This window comes from Euprymna scolopes, chromosome 2, assembly GCF_053919585.1.
Source record: "Euprymna scolopes isolate OS-2025 chromosome 2, ASM5391958v1, whole genome shotgun sequence".
In the NCBI taxonomy this organism is placed as follows: Eukaryota; Metazoa; Mollusca; class Cephalopoda; order Sepiida; family Sepiolidae; genus Euprymna; species Euprymna scolopes.
The window spans coordinates 198,470,951-198,492,611 of NC_136483.1; the positions used below are offsets into that span (position 1 = coordinate 198,470,951).

A 21,661-nucleotide genomic window follows, 5' to 3' on the forward strand; every position below is an offset into this window, starting at 1 on the left:
CAATATGTAGTAACATCAGTGCATATCAAGAGGAGATGAACAGTTTAAGAGAAATCCTCTACCGAAACAACTATCCAGAAAGCATGACATCAGCTCCGAGAAATCTGGACCAAACACAAAAGGACACGACTCAGAAATTCATCTCAGTTTGTATATCATATATGAAGGGCTTGTCTGAAAAACTTCAACGAATATATAATCCATATGACATCAGGAAAATATTCAGGAGTGATTCAACTCTCCGGAAACAGCTTGTGAGAGTCACCCCCCCCCCCCACTAGAGACAAAAATCTTGACTAATAACTGTGGAAAGCTATACAAAGATGAAACGTGTCGTCCACTTAAAGTACGGTTAGAAGAACATCAAAAAGCGGTAGTACGTGAAGAGATTGAAAAATCGAGTATAGCTGACCATATCTAGAAGGAAATGGGAAGCCATCTTTCATTATGAGACGAAGTAAAACTTATAGAGAGAAAAGAACGGTGGAGAGTAAAACGTATGCTGGGAGATAATAAATGAATAAGTAGACCTAGTATAGAATTTAATATCATATGGGAACCGTTATTCATCTATAATATAAATCTTACCTGTCTGTTTTTTATGTATGTATGTATGTATGTATGTATACCTAAAACTTTCGATAAAGGCGACCGATTTTCACGAAATTAGTATCGTTTTGAAGCTCGACCATTCGGACGACAAATATCGAAAAATTGGCAAAAACATTAATTTCTTCACCTTCAACTGGGCACTTTTCTACAGGGAGGGGTCGCTTTTTTCGACAATATTTTTGAAAGTCATCCCCTCTTTTCGATTGACTAGCCTTTAAACCTATGTCATTTCCATGGACGCAACAGCAAAAACATCAAGTTTTTTTTCGCGTTCTTTTCCTCCTTCATAAAACGGGTTCGAGCCTGCTACCACATTTTTTTTCCTCAAAACACACCTCCTAACACCCGGGCACCCAGTCTAGTTATAAATAATAAATAATGTATACAAGTAATAAGTAAAAATAATAGATAGATATATACAGTAATATAGAGTAATAATAATTAGTAATAAATAGTGATATTTACAACTAGAAATAAAAATAGATTTCAGGCTCCTAAAATTCGTACTAGAATTGTTTGCAAGGACCCGTGGCGCAATGGTTAGAGTTAGAGTTCTTGGAAAAATCAATTGTAAAAGTGATATTCACATGAAGGTTGAAGGTTCAATTCTTAGTGTGGGCAATCGAATTACTTGGGACCTCTATCTAGTCATGGCTGACGGAACAAGAGCATGCTACTCAATGAAGTAAATAAAAGTTCTGTTCCAAATTCCCGAGTTCGACACGATACACCTGAAGAAGGTGGGAGGTTACATCGACCGAAACGTTGTGAAAATGACACTCAAGATGAGAACAGTAGTCCGACGAATCCAAATAATACCAATAACCAATCGTCATTTAAAAAAAATCATAAACGTTTTTGTAATTGTTAAAGGAAAGAAGCTTTGTCTTAGTAGCATCAAATGTCACTACCCATTTACAACACCATTCCACTATGGACTATTTCCAATTCATACGCAGTTCCTTTCACCACTCACCCTCACACCCACCACACAGGCACATTACGACACACATTACGACATACATTAACCCGTTTGAAATTCAAATACCACCATAAATATACACACGCCCATATTACAATAAAGGGAAAGTAGTCCAGTAGACTCCACTTACCGTTCAGCGTAACAAGCCGTGAAAAAAGCTTTTCTAATTTGAAATCCAACGTGAACTTTTTGAATGGATCGTACGTCACTTCCGACGTGAGTTCCACGAGCGTTCTGCTGGGGACGGAAACCTTGATATACGGACTGTACTGAAAGCCGGAATCTTTATGCGATCGTCCGATGCGGGATGTCATCTGATATTGACTTTTTCCGATTGTCAGGAGATAGTTCGCTTTTATTTCCTCGGGGGCAATCGATCCGGATGCTGGTTTGGAAATTGAAAAACATATGTGAAAAAAAAAATCAGGAAACTGAGAGAAAGTAAAAACGAAATTGTAAAATTTTATGATTAATGGTTGAATCGTGAAATTGAGTTTACATTTCATTTTACTTAACGGACTGAACTCCACCAATGTCTGTCCACGCATTATTTTGCAAAAAAAAAAAAGAAATGTGGACGCTATTCTTTTAGTGGACTTTTCAAGTTATACTAATAAAATAGTTATACTAATAAAATAGTTGTACTAATAAAATAGTTATACTAATAAAATAGTTGTACTAATAATATAGTTATACTAATTAAATAGTTATACTAATTAAATAGTTATACTAATAAAATAGTTATACTAATAAAGTAGTCATACTAATAAAATAGTTATACTAATTAAATAGTTATACTAATAGTTATACTAATTAAATAGTTATACTAATCAAATAGTTATACTAATAAAATAGTTATACTAATTAAATAGTTAAATTATACTAATTAAATAGTTATACTAATAAAGTAGTTATACTAATTAAATAGTTATACTAATAAAGTAGTTATACTAATTAAATAGTTATACTAATAAAATAGTTATACTAATTAAATAGTTATACTAATAAAATAGTTATACTAATTAAATCAGACCAGCCGCTACAAGTACATATGATCTTTGGGGGCTTCAAAAAAAAATAAAACAAAATACGGATAAGAATCCACCCAATAATATCACGGTGATATGTATTGACTGGATTTCTACCAGTATTTTGCTATATTTTTGAGTTTTGAGCGATTTTTGAGACTTAAAAAATCACAGCGTCATGTCAGTCGTTTGTTTGTCGTTTTAACTTGTGCTCGGCACTACTTGTGGTTCAAACTTAATAAACGCTTTAAAATAAGTTAAAACGCCCAAAATTTGTCTAAGTAGGTAGAAGAGTAACTTATATTGCTTTTCGTAACATTTATTTGTTATATATTTGTTTATTTGACCACTTTTTCGTATTGTTGTCTATAATAAAACATACCTAGAGAAAATAAGAGTAACAATGAAATAGAAAAAAGCGCGGATAGAATTAGAAAGAAAGAAAGAAAGAAAGAAAGAAAGAAAAGCCAACAAGAAAAATAAAAAAGAAAAGTCAAAGAAAGAAAGCAATAGAGAAAGAAAGAAAAAAGCCATGAAAGAAAAAAAGGTCAACGCGAGAGAAAAGAAGGAAAGAAAGAAAAGAAAGAAAGAGAGAAAGAGAGAAAGAAAGAGAGAAAGAAAGAAAGAAAAGTCGACGAGAGAAAGAAAGAAGAAAAGCTAACGATAGAAAGAGACAAAGAACGGAAAAGGCCAACAAAAGAAAAAGAAATGCCAGAGAGAAAGAAAGAAAAGTAAAACGAATGAAAAAAGCTAAAAAGAGAAAGAAAGAAAAAAGAAAGAAAATCCAAAGAGAAAGAAAGAAAGAAAAGCAACAAAAAAGAAAGAAAGAGAGAAGAAAATAAACAAGAGAATCTTTTTCACCTTTCAAATCAATTTCTTTTGGTCCAAAACCTTTTGAATTTACGTCCAATTTAAAATACTTCGAATGAGCATAGACGATAACTCCTTGGAACAACATCTTCCGAGTCGGTGAGTACAGAGACAGATATGGCTTGAGCGTGATGACACGTGGTGCCCCGTCGCTATTCAACTTCGCCACAAGTGAATAATTCTTATTATTCATCGACACGAGGCCTCCAAGTTCTAAAGTGTCATAATGTGAATTCAATTTACCTGCGAAACGAACAAAAGATTTGAAAAAGTCCTTTAAGAAAACAAATCACAATTAAAATCAAATTATTTTTACTCACTAAGAGTTTTCACACGGACCATCATTAAAGATTTCTCCTCCGGGACAACCTGTGGTGTTCCCTAGAGTCTGAGTGACAACAAGTCTTCCTAGATTTCCACGACTCTCCACCTCTTTCGATAATCTTTGTAAATGAATTTGCATTATCGCAACAGTCGTTTGTCATTTACTACTCACTTGCAATGACCATTGGTCTTCACTGGAATTTGAGAGGCAAAAAGCCTCCCCAAGGTCCCAGTCATCTTCACACTCATCCAGTGGAGATCTTGTTAATGCTTTCTCTCCTCGACCTTTCTATCCTCCTTGCTTCTTTTTTTAAAGTGGTGTCAGTTGTGTTGACTGCACATTTTTGGGAGGAGAGGATTAGTCAATTTACAATTTTGCGATTCCAGTTCTCTTGGTTGCGTATTATTATCATTATCATTGTCATTATTATTATTATTATTATTATTAGTAGTAGTAGTAGTAGTAGTAGTAGTAGTAGTAGTAGTAGTAGTAGTAGTAGTAGTCGATGTCTGGTTAGAACTTTCTTTCCTTGGTCTTTCTATCCTTGTTGACATTTCGACTATTTGGTGTGGTATCAGTCGATACTGGCTCTACGGTTTTATTATTATTATTATTTAGACTCACTATGAATTCTCTCACAAAACTAATAAAAATGATAACATCACCTATAAAATAATTGAAAACACTAACATTCGATAATAAAGCTAATAATATAAAAATATAAAAACTAAAGCAATTTAGATTAATTGAGATAAGATGAAAATATCATAATGTTGCATAGCTGGGGTCAGGAAACACCGGAAACAAACAAAATAAGAACAAAGATCGTCCTGGTTATTGAACTCTGACGCAATCTAATCAAATGTTAACAGGAACTAAATAAAAATGAATTGTTTGGTAAGCGAAACGAAGTAATTAAAACAAAAATTAAGCTCGGAAAGGCCACGGCGAACTAAATAAAAACAAGCGAGTCTGAACGAACTGACAGTTGGTGTTTGGGACAGAGACGTGTGCTGGCCGCATTTCGCCTGTCATCACCAACATTTGCCACTCCTTCTTCACACCCAGCCACACGTCGACATGTCAAAATAAACTGATTGATTTTAAAAAATTATTTTATTGCCTCAACTTTTTTTAGTTGTCGTTTCATGATGTTTCGGTCAACTATTCCTCTGGCTTTCGTCAGGCGGTAATCGCGACGGGATAGGAACAACAACAACAACAACAACAACAATAATAATAATAATAATAATAATCTTACGTTTCATTATTATTATTATTATTATTATTATTATTATTATTGTTCTTGTTGTTGTTATATTGTTCGTTGTTATTAGGATTCTTGTTAAAAGTGAGTCTTAGAGAGTCTTATTAAAGAGAGTCTTAGAGTCTTAGAGTCTTAGAGAGAGATGATGTTGTTGAGAAAGATGTTCGTGTTATGAAGAGATTCATATATATTAAATGTTCATACTTAGAAGTGTAGAAGCTCTTTGAGTGTTGAGACATTGTGTATGTAAAGACATTTTAAACCACATGATATAGAAGACATATAATGACAATTTCCACTTTATCTTTTTGGTAGAATTACAACACAAAGACGACGTTTATAAAAACACATGATGGGTTTATTTCCATGGACCGGCCGGTGGCTTTGCTTTCAGGAATTCAAAGTTTCACATTCTATGTTTTAAAGGTGACCGTCTCGCTTCTAGACGTCTGACTCCCAACTCCAGACTATCGTCTGTCGTCCTCAGACTCCCTCTGACTGCCTCTCTCTCTCTCTCTCTCTCTCTCTCAGACTCTCTTGCTTAACTCTAAAGTTTCTAACTATATCGAGAACTTCCCATTTTCCATGACGTCATACACATGTTAAAACATGTGTCTTCTTTCACATGTTCTGGAAATGCGTGTCCAAAACTTTTTCCTTTGTTTACAAAAGGAATTTTAACCTATATTCCCAGTAACCTATATTTCCAATATGTTGAAAACATGTTTATTAAATTATCTTATAGTTGCATTCCTCAATTGTTTTTCATAACAGAATTGACAATGCACATTCTTTTCTTAAAACTATTTTATCTCTAAGCTAAACAATGGTTTGTTTTTTTACATTCCATTTGCTAATTCTCTCTCGTAATCTATTTCTAAACCTAAATTACGAGGTTCGAATTTCGTCTATTCTATTTCATTTTCATTTTAACTAAATCTCTCTATTTTTATACTTACATGAAAATGGGGCAACCCTTATCATGTAACAATAATAATAATAATAATAATAATAATAATAATAATAATAATAATAATAATAATAATAATAATAATATATCATAAACTATTTCAGAATAATGAGATAAATCCATTCAACAAATTAAATATAAATCCATTTAACAAATTAAATGTAAATCCATTAAAAATAATTCCATTAAATAATATATCATTAAAATAAAATGCAATTAAAAATACATCATAAATAAATATTTGAAACTATAAAAAAGACTTGAGGTATAACATTTTTTTTCCAAATGTCTGGCATTAAACAACCAAGCGAAACTTACCTTCAAATCTAAAATTTTTCCAGGGCGCAACGATCGTCACATGAGTTGATCGGTTGACATATTCAAGGTCCATCGTTACAAGGCGGGAAATTTTGGACCCGGGTGTATCAAAAGAAATCCGATGTTCCTTAAAATAATTCAAAAGGGAAATATTTATATTTTTCACAGAAAGTAATTTCCTAGGTCCAACGTTTATTGAGACATGTGGAGTACATAAAGCTACATTTAAAAGAATTTCCAATCTCGGAAAATTCTACTGGATGGATTTAACAAACAAAAATAAAGAAATATAGAAATAACATAACAAATTGTAAAAACGCGAGAGAAAATAATATTCTGATGATCTCAACGATTCCCTTATGTACGTAAACTACTTTCTCTAACAAAGTAGTTAAACCTAAGGATTCCAATATATTTTTATAACTAATTTCTTTTGTTCGTTACATTTGTTTGCATGTTCTTAAATTATTAATATTATTATCCCGGTTCCTATAACTAGTTATGTTGTACATATTCTATGTGCGTCTTTCCTAATGTCGTAGTACATTTTAATTATCATGTCTAACTATGATGTAGTCTCTAGCTCCGTCATTAAATGATCAACTCAGGACTCGTACGCATATTGACAACTCACGTGCCGAGTTGTCACATCAGCATTTTAGCCGTGACGTCACGGAATGAAATGCATATATAACCATCAAGATCGAAAGAAAAGAAGGAGGGAAAGATGGAAAACCCTCGTGACGATTTACAAGCACACGAATTCCCTCCTCCTGCCTCTTCGAAAGTGTTGTGGGGGAAACACCCTCCAAATGGACTAATCCATATCCCATATAAACTTTACCCATAGCGATCCCAGGCGGAGATCTAATTCCAGATCGACTCTTGCATGCTCGGTGAATTACTAACACTTTCCGTTTGTAACCTTGCCGTTGTTTTCATCTAATACATGTTTTAAACTGTTCTCCATTGTTCTGTTCTTTGTGGCTACTTGCGAGCCATAACAGAAAGTGAGCCGGCCGATCTGTATCTTAGAGAGAATTACTGCTACCCAACAGTTTATTGTAGCTAAAATCAAAGGATTGCTATCTGACCAGGAAGGTGAAAGAAAGAGAGGACATATTGTGTCGTGTTGTAAATACGTGTCGGCGACTTGCGTGTGAAACTAAACGAAATAAATAACTTTCATCTAAAAATTTCGTGTCAAAGTTGCATTTTCTTTGCAAGCCTCTATATACAACTGTTGCTATACTTAGTAGTCCTGGACTACGAAATATAGCAACAGCTTATACATGAATCACTTACACACAAGTCCACACACATACAGAAAAAAGAACACTGTCTTCATCTAAGCCCTTTCAACTCTTCTTAACTTTTTAGTCTACGTTATATCAAATTATAAATAAAGTTGATATAATTATGCAATCTTTTCATTTATAGTTGCTTCAAAAGGTTAGTGAATGAAAATATATACATCTGAATCAATTGCCATGACGAATCCGTTTGGTACATCTTCGTTTTTCATGTGCAGATCGTAGATGGCCGGACCAGTAAATGGAAAATATGGCGCCTGCGTGTTCAGGGAAGCGTTTGGGAACTGCAGATGTTGACACAGGCGCAAACCAATCCCGCTCTTCATTGCATTTCCACTGCAAATGGTGAACTTCCTCATATTTTTGTTCAGCATTTTCTGCTTCTTGTCAGCACCGCGCTGAACAATGAAGAAATCCGATCTGGAAAAAAAGTTGTGTTTTTTTTTTAAATTATAAACAAAATGATTGGTTGAATGATTCGACATTTAAAAAAGTGTAAAATTCAAATAATGCCTCACCCAACTGAATTATATATAAACTAAACATATATGCAAAATATAAGTTAGTGTCAAGAGTTCATGAAATGCAGAAAAAAAAAAATGAAATGATAAAAATGCAAATGAAAGGATATGCAATGGTTAGGTTACTCCAAAAGGCGAATCGGATCCAATGTTCTCATGCGAAGTAGTCCAAGTTGTAATGGTGTGGATAGTAGTCTGTTACAATTCTTTTAACACTAATATAGATTCAACAGGACGCTATACTATGCAACAGCGAAAAAATCAATGAGGCGTAATTTGCCACTTGAAAATCAATTCTTCTGACATAGCAACAACGCATGAAAGATGTTGGCAAAAGCAATGTACACGATATAAGGAAAATTCAACACTTGCTGTCAAAATTTCGGAAGACAGGAAGTGTGGCAGATACCCACAAAGACCACAGTAGTCAACGTCGTTCATCCATAATTCCTGACAATATTCAAATTTTAACGAGAATACCTTGATGAATCCCCCAGAGAAATAACACGCAATATCTCACAAGAAACTGGCATTTCGAGAACACCAGTTTTGAGTATCTTCCATGCTGATATTGCCCTCTTTTTCTACAAATTTCAGATCTGATCTTACAGAGGCAAACGAATCAGAACAAGAAATGTTTTGTGAATATATGAGTCAAACGATTGAAAATGACTCTGCCGGGTTGAATTTGATTTGCTTTAGTGATGAAGCTGATTGTCACTTGGTGGACATGTTAACAAGCAGATTGTCACTTGGTGGACATGTTAACAAGCAGATTGTCACTTGGTGGACATGTTAACAAGCAGATTGTCACTTGGTGGACATGTTAACAAGCAGATTGTCATCTGGTGGACATGTTAACAAGCAGATTGTCACTTGGTGGACATGTTAACAAGCAGATTGTCACTTGGTGGACATGTTAACAAGCAGATTGTCATCTGGTGGACATGTTAACAAGCAGATTGTCACTTGGTGGACATGTTAACAAGCAGGTTAAGCGCTTTTATGGCTCAAACCAAGTAATATACACATCGTCTCCTTGGCCAATGGAAAGTGACTGTATGATGAACTATCGGGCGAAATTGCATCATCAGGTCATAATTCTTTTAGTGCGAGAATTAGATTCGGGTAACGGTCAACACAAACTATTACATTTCACTCATGTAAACGAAGTTCATTCCTGCATTGGTAAGGTTTCAATGCCAATAAGATTTGATAATCTCCCATCATTTAGGGGTTGTGATTTGGTGAAAAATTTTCAAAAACTCTCGTCTGGGAAAAATTTTAGATAAAAAAAAAATAGGACACTTTTGAACTACCGTGTAAATTAATCATAGTAATAATAATTTGCCTATACACTTTAATACTGATAAATTTTTAGCATCTAGTTATATTTCGATAACATCTTAAAAGAAAGATAACATTGTCCAGTGGAAAACAAATATCTTCAAGTAAATCGTCAACGGTGACTACAACAACATAGCAACAACGTAACAACAACATAGCAACAGCATAGCAACAACACAGCAACAACATAGTAATAATATAGCAACAACATAATAACAATAACATATAAATAACATAGTACCAACGTGGCAACAACATAGTAATAACGTAACAACAATGTAGTAACACCGTAGTAATAAGGTAGCAACAACATAGCAATAATATTTTAACAACATAGCAACAACATAGCAACAACGTAGCAACAACATAGAACAACATAGCAACAGCATAGCAACAATATAGCAACAACACAGCAACAGCATATTAACAACATAGCGACAACATATTAACAACATAGCAATAACATATTAACAACATATTAACAATATATTAACAACATAGCAACAACATAGCAACCACCACTATTGAATACTAAGAAATTGATATTTACTTTATGTTAAAAAATTCTGTTTTGGCTTTAGGGAAATCAACGGACACTTTTTTCCAGGAAAATTTCAGAATCACTGCGGTGCTTGTGTGAGCTACGGTAACCATTTTGAGGCCGGCTTTCGACAAATGAGCATCAACTGTCATCTCACCTTTGATCTGTAAGGCAGCGCTAAAAACAAAATCGGAGCATAAAAACGAGAGAAGATGAGAATTAATTAAGTAAATCGTTTAGCAAATGTTTAGAAGTTTTGGGGATTGGTAATCGATTTTTTAAAAACTTTTATTCACTCCAAACGAGACACATTGAACGTAACGGATTATTATATGGAACCAAATGCGTTGATTCAAAGCATCACTATTCTACACGGAAGCACTGAAGTTTATATGCATAAACAGCACCAGATAAAAGCTTAAATTGATTTTACAGGACGGAACGATAAAATTGTTGCACTAGAAAAGACGACATGATTCCATTTCCATTTGATGAAAACCGGTTTTCTGTTTTTGTTGCAGACCATCTACTAGTTAGAAGTTGTGTACAAATTCCAAGCACGATAGGAGCCTTCTATCATGTCTGAAAGTAACACAAAGTTTAACAAGCAAGATTGGAGATGCACCACTGTGCAATTTATGCTCTCTACCAATCCAAGTTATGACAACAGGACCATTGCCAGCACCCTCAAAATGCATTGCTGAATTGCTATGAATAACAGGGACGTGCCCATGGTGATAAAAACAAAGTTTTCGGCCACAGTTATGGTCTTTGGTGTGGTTTCAAGTGAGGGCCACATCATGCCACCTCATATCTTTGAAGTCAGCTTCAAAGTCAACACCAAAGTGTTGATGTGCTGAAGAGTCTAGTGATCCCAGGGTGGAATCAGATGACCGCTGGCAGACTCTGGGTGTGGCAGCAGAACTTGGCACCAGCTCACAAATCCAAAGAGACCCAGGCTTTGCTTCAGAAGGAGTTCTACGACTTTGTACCCTTCTCTCACTGCCCGCCCCCACCCACCGCTCTCCCGACCTGAACCCGTTGGACTAATTCGTTTAGTTATACATCGACAACATCACCAACATGACTTCCCACAACAAAGCCACCATCTGCAGAGCATTCGCCAAGCTCCTACCGGCGCTTGTGGAAAAGGCATGCTCCCAGTTCTGGACCAGTATCAAGGCGGTGATTGAGGCTGAAGACGGTTACATTGATTAGATGTCAGTTCTACTACATAATCAAGTTACGAGATTTGATTTTTTTAATAAAACTTTTAAAATAAAGCTGTAGTGTTGTTTTCTTTAGGGCGACAACTTTATCGTTCCACTGTGTATATTGATAGCTGAACCCTACATGATAGTTTAACACTCAACATTTCACGTTACAAATATAAGACTTGTGATTTGCTTGGCTAAAAATCTATATTTAATGTCAAAAGAAAGAAAAGTATCATTTTTCGAAACAGTGTGATACTTTCGGCACTCCCTCTACCCCAGGTGTTAGGAAGAAACAAGGGAAGAGGAAAAGGTGTCACAAAAAATGGAAATAAGTTTATCAGGTAAAACAAAGGTATAGGAAATAGGGTTGGTGGAAAGACAATGGATAAGAAGTTGTTCACCAAGGAAGACAAAAGGAAGCTGAGGTGGGATTGTTGATCAAGGTGTGGCGGTGATTGGAACAAAAAAGGTCGGTATAATTTAGAGTTAGTTACTTTTAGGAGTGGCAATGAATTCTGAAAAACTTTAGTGACGATTAGCAACAGTTGGGAACATTCTTGGGTTTGTGACGGTTGACGACAACGTTGAGGAGAGTTGCAAGTTGGACAGTCAAAGGCATTTTGTGGCTTAGAAAAGATGGGGAAATGAACTGATCAACCGACTGACGAATGCAGCCTCAACAGTAGATATGGACCTTAGTGTGTAGAGGATCAAGGATGTCACACACACACACATACGTGTGTGTGTATATATATATATATATATATATATATATATATATATAGTGCAAGTGATATTTGCAGAATGTGTTCAAGTTTTTTTCTTCATTTTATTTTATTTTATATTGTGAACCCGGTTGCATCCCCTGAATGCCCGCAAATGTGAGAGACGACGACATGGGTAGAAGAGAAGAAGAAAGAAAAGAAGACCACAGAGACAACGGCAATTGTTGAACAAGAAGTACACATGGTTTTACTCAGTGAAAGAATTTGTACTTATTTCTATTATTTAATTATTTAATCATTTCAAATATAATATCTGCAAATGAACCTGGAAAACCTATACGAACCCTTAAACAGATTGATTGCTGATCTAGTATGTCTAGAGAGAATGGGGAAAGGGTGCAGAAAAAGAGGTAAACTACCAAGAAGTTGGTGTGATAAGATATATTCCTGGACTTGCAGATCAATCTGAAACAAAGTAATGAGAGATAAATGATGTTGGAGACAGTTTCGATGTGATAGACCAGATTCTGCAGGATGCGAAGAAAAACATCTGATAATGAGTCATCATCTTTAATAATATACATCATTTGTTTATATATTTTGGTTGAGATTAGAAGTAGAAGTCGAGTAGAAATTGAAATTGAACTGAAGGCTTTGTAGCATTTATTTGATTACCTTTGTAGCATTTATTTGATTACCTTTGTAGCATTTATTTGATTACCTTTGTAGCATTTATTTGATTACCTTTGTAGCATTTATTTGATTCTTACTACCGTAAGACGTGATACAGAGTTAAATCACCAAAGTTAAACGATGTTGAGCCTGGTCAGTACCAGATGGGTGACTATTTAGGGAGACTAGATGCTCTATGTTGAAGGACGTTGACATTTTCCTGGAAGAACTACAAAAACCTAACATCATCATCTCTCCTGACAGGAATATACATGCGATTAGGGACAGCTTTTGAATTTCATACTCCCATGAACCTTCTTCCTTATGAGGTAGCTGGTTCAGAACAGTTCTTAAGATGTGACAAAAGGCCGGAATATTGGGAAAAATCAGCTATCCCCAGGAGTGTTGGGTATAATAATAAAAAATAAGATAAAAAATAACGGAACACGAACCAGTCGACATTCTCCAGTCGATAAACTATTACCACTTCTCGCTTGAGGGAGTGTGATGATTTTTTTTTTAAATCCAAGTCCAAGGATGGAATACTGTTGCCATATCTGGGCAGGAGCTGCTAAAAACAGCCTATCCTGCCTTGACAGAGTACAAAATAGACTTCGTGGCTTAGTGGGGGATGCCCTTTTCTCTACCCTGCAACCTCTCTCCCACAGAAGAGACGTTGCGAGACTATCCTTGTTTTATCGTTATTTCCATGGCAAGTGCTCGTCTGAACTCCAATCTCTGGTCCCCCCTCGCCAATCTTTCACGAAAAACACCCATCTAGCTGAATCCACTGTGAAAAATTTCCCCCACTCTATATCTGTGCCTAAATCAAAACGCAGATTCCATGAACAAAGCTTCTTTCTTAGAACTGCACGCCTGTGGAACTCTGTTCCGTCTGCCTGCTTCCCACCGGACTTCAACTTGGATGTGTTCAAGTCCAACGTTAACAAATTCCTAATGAACCGCCCCCTTCATCAAATCTCCACACTAACATAATGTACTTGCAATAACCCTTATCCCTGAGTGGCTTCCGGGCCTTGATAAGTGGTGATCACTGTGTAAAAAAATATATATATATAGATATATATTGATGACGAGTAAGTATGGAAAAAAATCTTAATCCTGGTCACGGCACCAAATGATGTAGCCGGGTTGAACACCGGTAGTTTCTCGTCAGCCAAGAAAACAAACTCACAGCACAATTCGTTTGTTAGAAAAATACAAAATTATTATTTTATTGTTCTGCTTTGTGTACGCGCTTCCAAACGGTAGACGGAGGAGGAAGCAGGAGGGGGCGGGTTCAGTAGTGCTCGTGTTGATTGTTGCTTTTTGACTAACTGGCTTGTGCTTCCCTGCTTGTATATATATAACCTGTTCTCTAGCAGGTGTTTTGACCCGACAGTTGTGAGAATCAATTATTTGAACTATTCATCTCTGACGACATCAGTTTTAACAGTTTTACCCCATCGCTTAATGCACTTTGGCTACCAACCATCATGCATGTGTATGCATATGTGTATGCACAGTCAACTCACGACAACTGAATCTATTAGGACGGAAAGTAACCGTACCGTATTCAGAAAAAAAAGGTCAAGCAACCAAGGATCAAAACCCTTGTTCGAAAATGTACAAAGGTTCATTCCAGCTAGCTAAGCAGTACGTATACCAGAAGACATATTATAAATGGAACAAAAGATTGTTAAGTAGTTCAAATATCTCGTCGACATCATCGATGTAGAGACTTCTAGGGCTGAAATCTTAACAAGAGTGACGCTAATACTAGCAACATTAGCAAGATGAGAACAGTAGTCCAAAGAATTCATATAATAGGAATACTCAATTTCTAGCTCAAACATTCAGAAACAAATTTGAATTATTCCGATACTAGCTCGATGTCCGGCGTTGCCCAGTCATACAATACGCTTTAACATGATATTTTAATTCATGCAGATTGCATAGGTATTATTATAGAATCAATCCTTTATTGATTATTATGTATTATGAGGAATGATTTGCCGGTGGACTAATTTGCAAAAAACAAAAACAGATAAAAAATACTGATGATATAATAATAATAATAATAATAATAATAATAATAATAATAATAATGTCGTTCATCAAATTCCGTCTGTGTTTGTTTACAATATTATGTCAGCTGATATTTGGGCTTGACGATCTTAAGCATAGTCTTTCTTCTCTTATAGGTAAAAAAGAAGAATATTTACAGGGGAAATATTTTACGTTACATCGGCTAAGGAAAATAATTTTATTATTTCCCTTAACCGGTGTAACGTAAAAATCCACTTTTATCTATGAGAAAAGAGAGACAATTTTTAAGATCGGAATTTTTTTTTCCGATTTTCGATATTTATCGGATGAATTTTTGTACAAAACATATCTAAGAACACTGCCAGATATATAAATTACCTTTGTGTGAAATTTGCAAAAGACAGGCTTAGTCGTTTCGGAACCTATAAGGAAGAAATTCACACACACACACACACACACACACAAACAAAATGACTTTTATGTAAGAATAGAGATTATATTTTAAAAATGATTTAAAAGCTGCAACACTCACCTTGGAGTGAGTTTGATTTGGTACATTTCTTTGTTTTTGATTGAGTCTCGACTTCTGTTGAAATGGACGCTTCCTGTAGCGGTGAGGGACAAGTTGAGGGGTAGACCAATACAGGTTGGAATTACTATGCCATCGGAACCAAACGACATTGTCTTGTCTAATTCGAGTCTGTGATTCGTGAGCAGATTGATTATCGGGTTTTTAATTTTGCTGTAGTCTGTTGTGTTCCAATATCGGATCTCGTTTCCAAATACTCGCAAATATGTGGAGGCTCTGAACTCATCAGTTTCTCCAAATTTCTGAAAACAACAAACGCAGAAAAAAAAAGTAGAATCCAGTATTTTTTTTTTTAATTTATCATAACATTATTTTAATCAAGGATTTCATTTTAAATTTTGTCTTATTTTATTCCGTTTTTATCATTATTATTTGCCAAATGTATCGCATGAGACATGACAAGTCTCGTTGCACAGTGAAAGAAAGCACAATTCTTTACTGTGGTTGTAGCTAGACGGGTTTTCGGCGTAAATGTTTTACAGGGGTGAATCAGAGATTAGAGCTCAGTCAAATACCTCTTATGAAAATAACAATAGAGTAGGGAAAGACTACCAATGTCTCTTTTGTGAAAAATAGGCATTAAAGAAGAAATATTAAAATTCTGACATTTTTTAGATGAGGGCTAATTGTTTACATTACTTGTATTGATCGGACTATTGTTTTCATCTTGAGTGTTATTTGTGCAACCTATCGGTCGGATTAACCTTCGCCCATCTTCAGGCATGTTGGTTTTTGTTTGGAAAAGAAAAGAGAAAAGTTACTAGCTCCGTAGATATTTTCTTATTATTTAAGTTAATCTATATTTTATGGTTATGGTTTTGTATTGTTGAAAAAAAATTGGATGTCAAATTCTGATAAATATCGACGGGGGATTATCTCCCTTTTCTCTTTTCTTTTTCAAACAACAAACATGTATGAGGAACCTGACTGAATCGTTGCCCAAATAACACTCAAAATGAGAACAATAGTCCAATCAATACAAATGTGATATAGAGAAGAGATAATCTTCAACTAGATTTTGCAGTCGATGATGTACATTCTCAAGACAGAAAACATAAACAATTTTGTTTTTAATATTTATGTTGCAAGGAGAAGAAGGGGAAGGAGGTGGAGGGGGATAATTTAAAGATATCTCAAGTGATATTGCAGTATATTTATTTGTTTATTTTATTTTTCGATGGAGCCCAGTTGTTGTGATAGATGATACTGTGAAACTGCAGTAATGCACCTTTTATATACATATATATATATATATATATATATATATATAAAAGTGAACGTGTCTGTCTGTCTGTCTGTCTGTCTGTGTGTCTGTGTGTCTGTCTGTCTGTGTACATTTCCCTACGCAATAACTCTGTCAATTTTTAGTCTATAGACTCGAAATTTGAAATACCGGGTACTGAGATTTGGGAAAATCGATGTGACGGGTGTCAGCCAGAAATTTGGCTATTAAGGGGTCAAATTTCAACGATTTGACCTTTAAGAACTCTACCAAACTCCTCCGACAATTTTGGGTCTAGACATTTGAAATTTTAGATATAGGTTCCTTGAACCTGGATCTAACTTAATAAAGTGATTTGAGCCCGAAACAATAAATTTAAGGGGTCATAATAGGGGTCAAAGTTTTAAAAAATTAACCACTTTTTTTGTTTTTTTGCTTTTTTTGCACAGCATACACCTCCAAACACCCGAGCAACGCCGGGCACCGCTGCTAGTATATATATACTTTTATTTATATTCAGATACACCACCGAGGAGTGAATATTTATCATAGAGTGGTACTTTTGGTGGAATTACAATGTGGTGTCCATCAGCTTCTTTTTGGACACCTTATATTTAAATAAAAATTATTTATTTAAAAAAATGTTTATTTAAATATAAATAAAGGTGTGTGTGAATATATATATATGTGTGTGTGTGTGTGTGTGTGTGTGTGTGTGTGTGTGTGTGTGTGTGTGTGTGTATATAGTAAGTTATAAAATATATAACTTACTAACTAGCTCTACATACGTATTGAGCACTTTTGAAGTAAATACTTCAAGTTTACGCATAAATTTATGCTTTCATATATTAATTTTATGTAAATTAAGTAGTTATATATATTATATATATATAGTTATAGTAGTTATATATATTATATATATATATATATATATATATATATATATATACAGTTTATCAATATTTAAATATATTATATATTAATATTTAAATATATATATCTTATATATTTCTAGAAAGAAAATGACAGAATTTGTCGGTTGTATGAATCATGTGACTAAAAATGCAGCAAAGAAATAATTTTGCAGAATTGTTAGTCGCGAATGAAACAATATTGTAATGATTACCGTTTCAAAAGCAATAAATCATCAACTGAGAAACAGAAAATTAAAATTAAAAATTAAATTCTGAGGAATACTAATTAAATTTGACATATCTCAGACTTAATACTTGCATAAGCTGACTTTCTGCTAGAAAATTCACACTTACAAGCGGGATGCAACTATATAACGGTGAGAAAAAAAGAAACCTTAAACTTAACAGTAATTAAATGTAAATTAATAAATTAATTAATTAATTAATTAAAATAATAAAAAGCATAATATTATTTTAAGAACTATTCTGTGATATGTTAATTAGCATATACATTTATATAGGAACATATTTATACCGAAAACTTATCAAGATACCAGAAGCTCTACCCGGATAAGTGGAGCAATTAATAGAAGAAATATAGCATGATAATTCAGTTAAATTAAAATAAAACTTTATTCCGTCATCATATCAATAAGAAAAAGGTGAAATAACCTCTTTAGGTCATGGCATTTCGAAGCCTCATGCTTATCATCCGTAGAGGAGAAAAGCCCGGTTTATGTATCCATGAAAAAGCTATTATAAGGACATTAGTTTAAAAATTAAATAGAGATAAAGTGTGTGTATATATATATATATATATATATATATATATATATATATATATATATATATATATATATAGAAGCAAGAGGGATGTTAATAATATATAGAGAAAAAGATAGGATAAATGGGGACATATATAGGAGAGGGGGAATACTTAAGGGAGAAAACATGTAAAAATACAAAAGTACATATAAAGTGCAGTGAAAAAATACAAAAATAAAGGTAAAAAATTTTCTTTAAGTATATATATATATATATATATATATATATATATATATATATACTTAAAGAAAATTTTATATATATATATATATATATATATATATATATATATAAAAGTTAGAATGTGTGTAAGAATACTTCTCAACCTATATACTCAACAATTTTGATCTACTGATATGAAATTTGGAATATAGGGTATTCAGATATGTGGAAAACGTTTTAATCGATTTTCATCCTGAAAAAAGGTTGCTAAGGGGTCAAAATTGAAAAATTAGTATGTGAGAGTTGTTGGATTTTTATCTGTTTGTTGTTTCATGATTGCCCATGCATTAATGGCTCACATTACAGTTTATTTATATTAAGTATAAGTTGGTTTGAAAACACTTTTTAAAGAGTGTGTCACGCTGGCCGAATAGTAATCGTACTTGACTCACTATTTAGGTTTTTGTTTCGATCTCACCTTGAATATTTTTTTATTTTTTCTTCTTAGAAGAAGTGAACGGTTTAGAAAAAAACATAATACTTGCATGCACATGTCTCAGTTTCTTTCCGGTGTTTTTACTTCATTTTTTTTAAGAAATTTAACGTTACGTTTAATGCCTATGGTATTTCTGTTTTAATAAATAATAAATCTGCATTGGTTAAAAATATATTTTTTGTATATTTTACGACCGGACAATGCTGGGTATATCTTCTAGTATATCTATAAAAGTGAGAATGTGTGTGTGTGTGTGTGTGCAAGGTCACTTCTCAACCTACATACTCAACGAATTTTTTATCTACAGACATCAAATTTGATATATATGGAATTCAGACATGTGAAAGACTTTTTAATCGGTTTTCATCCGGAAAGAGGGCTGCTAAAGAATCAAAATTGGTTGGTATGTGGGGATCGTCGGATTTTTATCTGTTTGTCAACTGTTTCACGAATGTACATGCGTAAATCGTTCACATGACTGATTGCTTGTCTTAAGAATAAGTAGATTTGAAAACGCTTTTTAAAATCGTGTCAAGCTGGCCTCGTGGTTATCACACTTGACTCACTGTCTTTAAGTTTTGGTTTCGATCTCAGCTTGAATATATTTTTAATTACAAAAAATGAACTGTTTAGAAAAAAAAACCTAATACTCACATGCACATGTCTCAGTTTCTTTCCGATTTTTTACTTCATTTTTTAGAGGAATTTAATGTTACGTTTAATACCGGGCAACGCCGTGTACATCTGCTAGTATATGTGTGTGTGTGTGTGTGTGTGTGTGTGTGTGTGTGTGTGTGTGTGTGTGTGTGTGCGCGTGTGTGTGCGCGTGTGTGTGTGTGTGTGTGTGCGCGCTCGCGCGTGTGTTTGTGTGTGTGTGCGTGTGCGTGTGTGTGTGTGTGTGTGTGTGTGTGTGCGTTACTCACATTGTCACCCATCATCAGCTTGACTTTTTCCTTCAGCCGCCTTGTATATGTATACCGTTGCTCTAACATCCGTTCCAATCCTTGGACTCTACCGCCAAATTCTAGGAAGTTGATGGCATGACCAAATAAATCAATGGTAAGGTTTAAGTTAGCCGATCTTGGAATGAAAGATTTCTGCGAAAAGATGACATTGCTATCGACTTTAGCACCAGTGTTGATTGAATCAAAGAAGAATGATCCTTCGTAATTCCTGGAGAATTTCCTTATGTCCAAGTTGAATTGTTTCTTGAGTTCTTCATCTTGGACAATGTTGCGGATATCCTGCATATGTGGATCTGAGGTTTCCATCAAGTTTGTCAGATGAGACCAGACAAAAGATCCAACTTGATTGGACTTTTCCTTTTCTAACACTTGGCGCACTTCGGATAGAATATCTTTGCTTGGACATTTCATAAGACCAATGTAAGCATTAATACGTAATTCAGAATCTTCAGATTCATCACGGAATAACCCCATCAAATCGGTGTGCTACAAGAAAATACAAAGGAAACAGATTTACTTATTAAAGAAATTGCATTTTAATTTCTTATGTAAACGAACGTATTTGGTTGGATAATAATAATAATAATAATAATAATAATAATAATAATAATAATAATAATAATAATAATAATAATAATTGAACAAGTATACAAACATCTCTATAAGCAGTTGTGTCGTTCGGTCCGTCTGTCACATTTAAATTTTAAATGTTATCTTATCTCTAATAGTGTTCTTTTCCGTCCATAAGTTGGTCCATTGTTTTTCTACACTTAAATAAACAATGAACATCTCTTAAATACGCCCGTTCTACATACCTCAGCCTCGCATGGGATTCGGCGAAATGCGTCTATGGCAGCCACTCGGATCTCTGCAGGGATATCTTTGTTTGCAAAACAGCGCGAAAGACGAGAGACGGCGTCTTTAGAATGACCAATGTTACCAAGAGCTCGAAGAGCTATGACAATTTTACTAGCATCACCATTCTGTGGGTTGCAATCGTTAACGGATTTCAACAGTTTGTTGATGAGGGCAGAGATTTCAACATCGTTTCCGCAGTTTGGTCGTGTCCTGCAATAACTGCTGGCCATGGATGAGACAGTAAGCATCGCATTTCCGGTCAAGTTGAGTGCATCTAAAAGTGGCTGTCGAAAAGAAGAAAGAAAAAAAGAAGAGGTATGATAAATGAAGTCGAAAAGCAAAATAAAGTTTTATAACAAAACTACAATGTCGCATTCTGCGATGATGACTTGCGATGGGATTAAATACAAGGGAGATAATTCATGATTTAAAAGTGAGATTTACCTCCCTTGCACACATTAAAAAATGCGTGTATTACTATAACTTTGGATTTGTAACGCAGATTAAAGAAAAGAAAAAAAAAAAAAGATAGGGAAGCATTAAGCAGACAATTATGAAGGAGTGTTTGCCAGTCAAAAGCAAGAAGAATATTTTACACTTAAACTCTTTTTTTTAACTTATAGACAGCAGTACAGTCATTTTTTTTATGCAACTCAAATTCTGTTTTTGAATTTTTGAGATGAGGATTGATCATTCGTGTTTAGATTACTATTCTCATCTTGAATGTTATTTCCACAACGTTTCAATCAATGTAACCTCCGACCTTCTTCATGTGTATCTTGTCGAACTTGGGAATCTTTCTGTTTCTTGAGGACCTGTGGCATAGTGGATAAAATACTTGGTAAAATTCAATTGAAAGTTATGATCTTCTAG

General features: G+C 34.3%; 1 protein-coding gene across 1 annotated transcript in view; it reads right to left on the reverse strand.

The window, feature by feature from the left end:
• The window catches only part of LOC145241318 (uncharacterized), a 151,393-nt gene that overhangs the window by 87,432 nt on the left and 42,300 nt on the right, over window positions 1-21,661 (reverse strand). The window contains exons 9-16 of the mRNA XM_080104136.1: window positions 20,746-21,072; window positions 19,889-20,416; window positions 15,290-15,588; window positions 10,104-10,271; window positions 7,847-8,105; window positions 6,373-6,499; window positions 3,484-3,735; window positions 1,725-1,979 (exon numbers count right to left, since the gene is read on the reverse strand). Of these exons, the coding sequence (XP_079960262.1) occupies window positions 1,725-1,979; window positions 3,484-3,735; window positions 6,373-6,499; window positions 7,847-8,105; window positions 10,104-10,271; window positions 15,290-15,588; window positions 19,889-20,416; window positions 20,746-21,072 (2,215 nt within the window). The remainder of the gene's footprint in view (window positions 1-1,724; window positions 1,980-3,483; window positions 3,736-6,372; window positions 6,500-7,846; window positions 8,106-10,103; window positions 10,272-15,289; window positions 15,589-19,888; window positions 20,417-20,745; window positions 21,073-21,661) is intronic.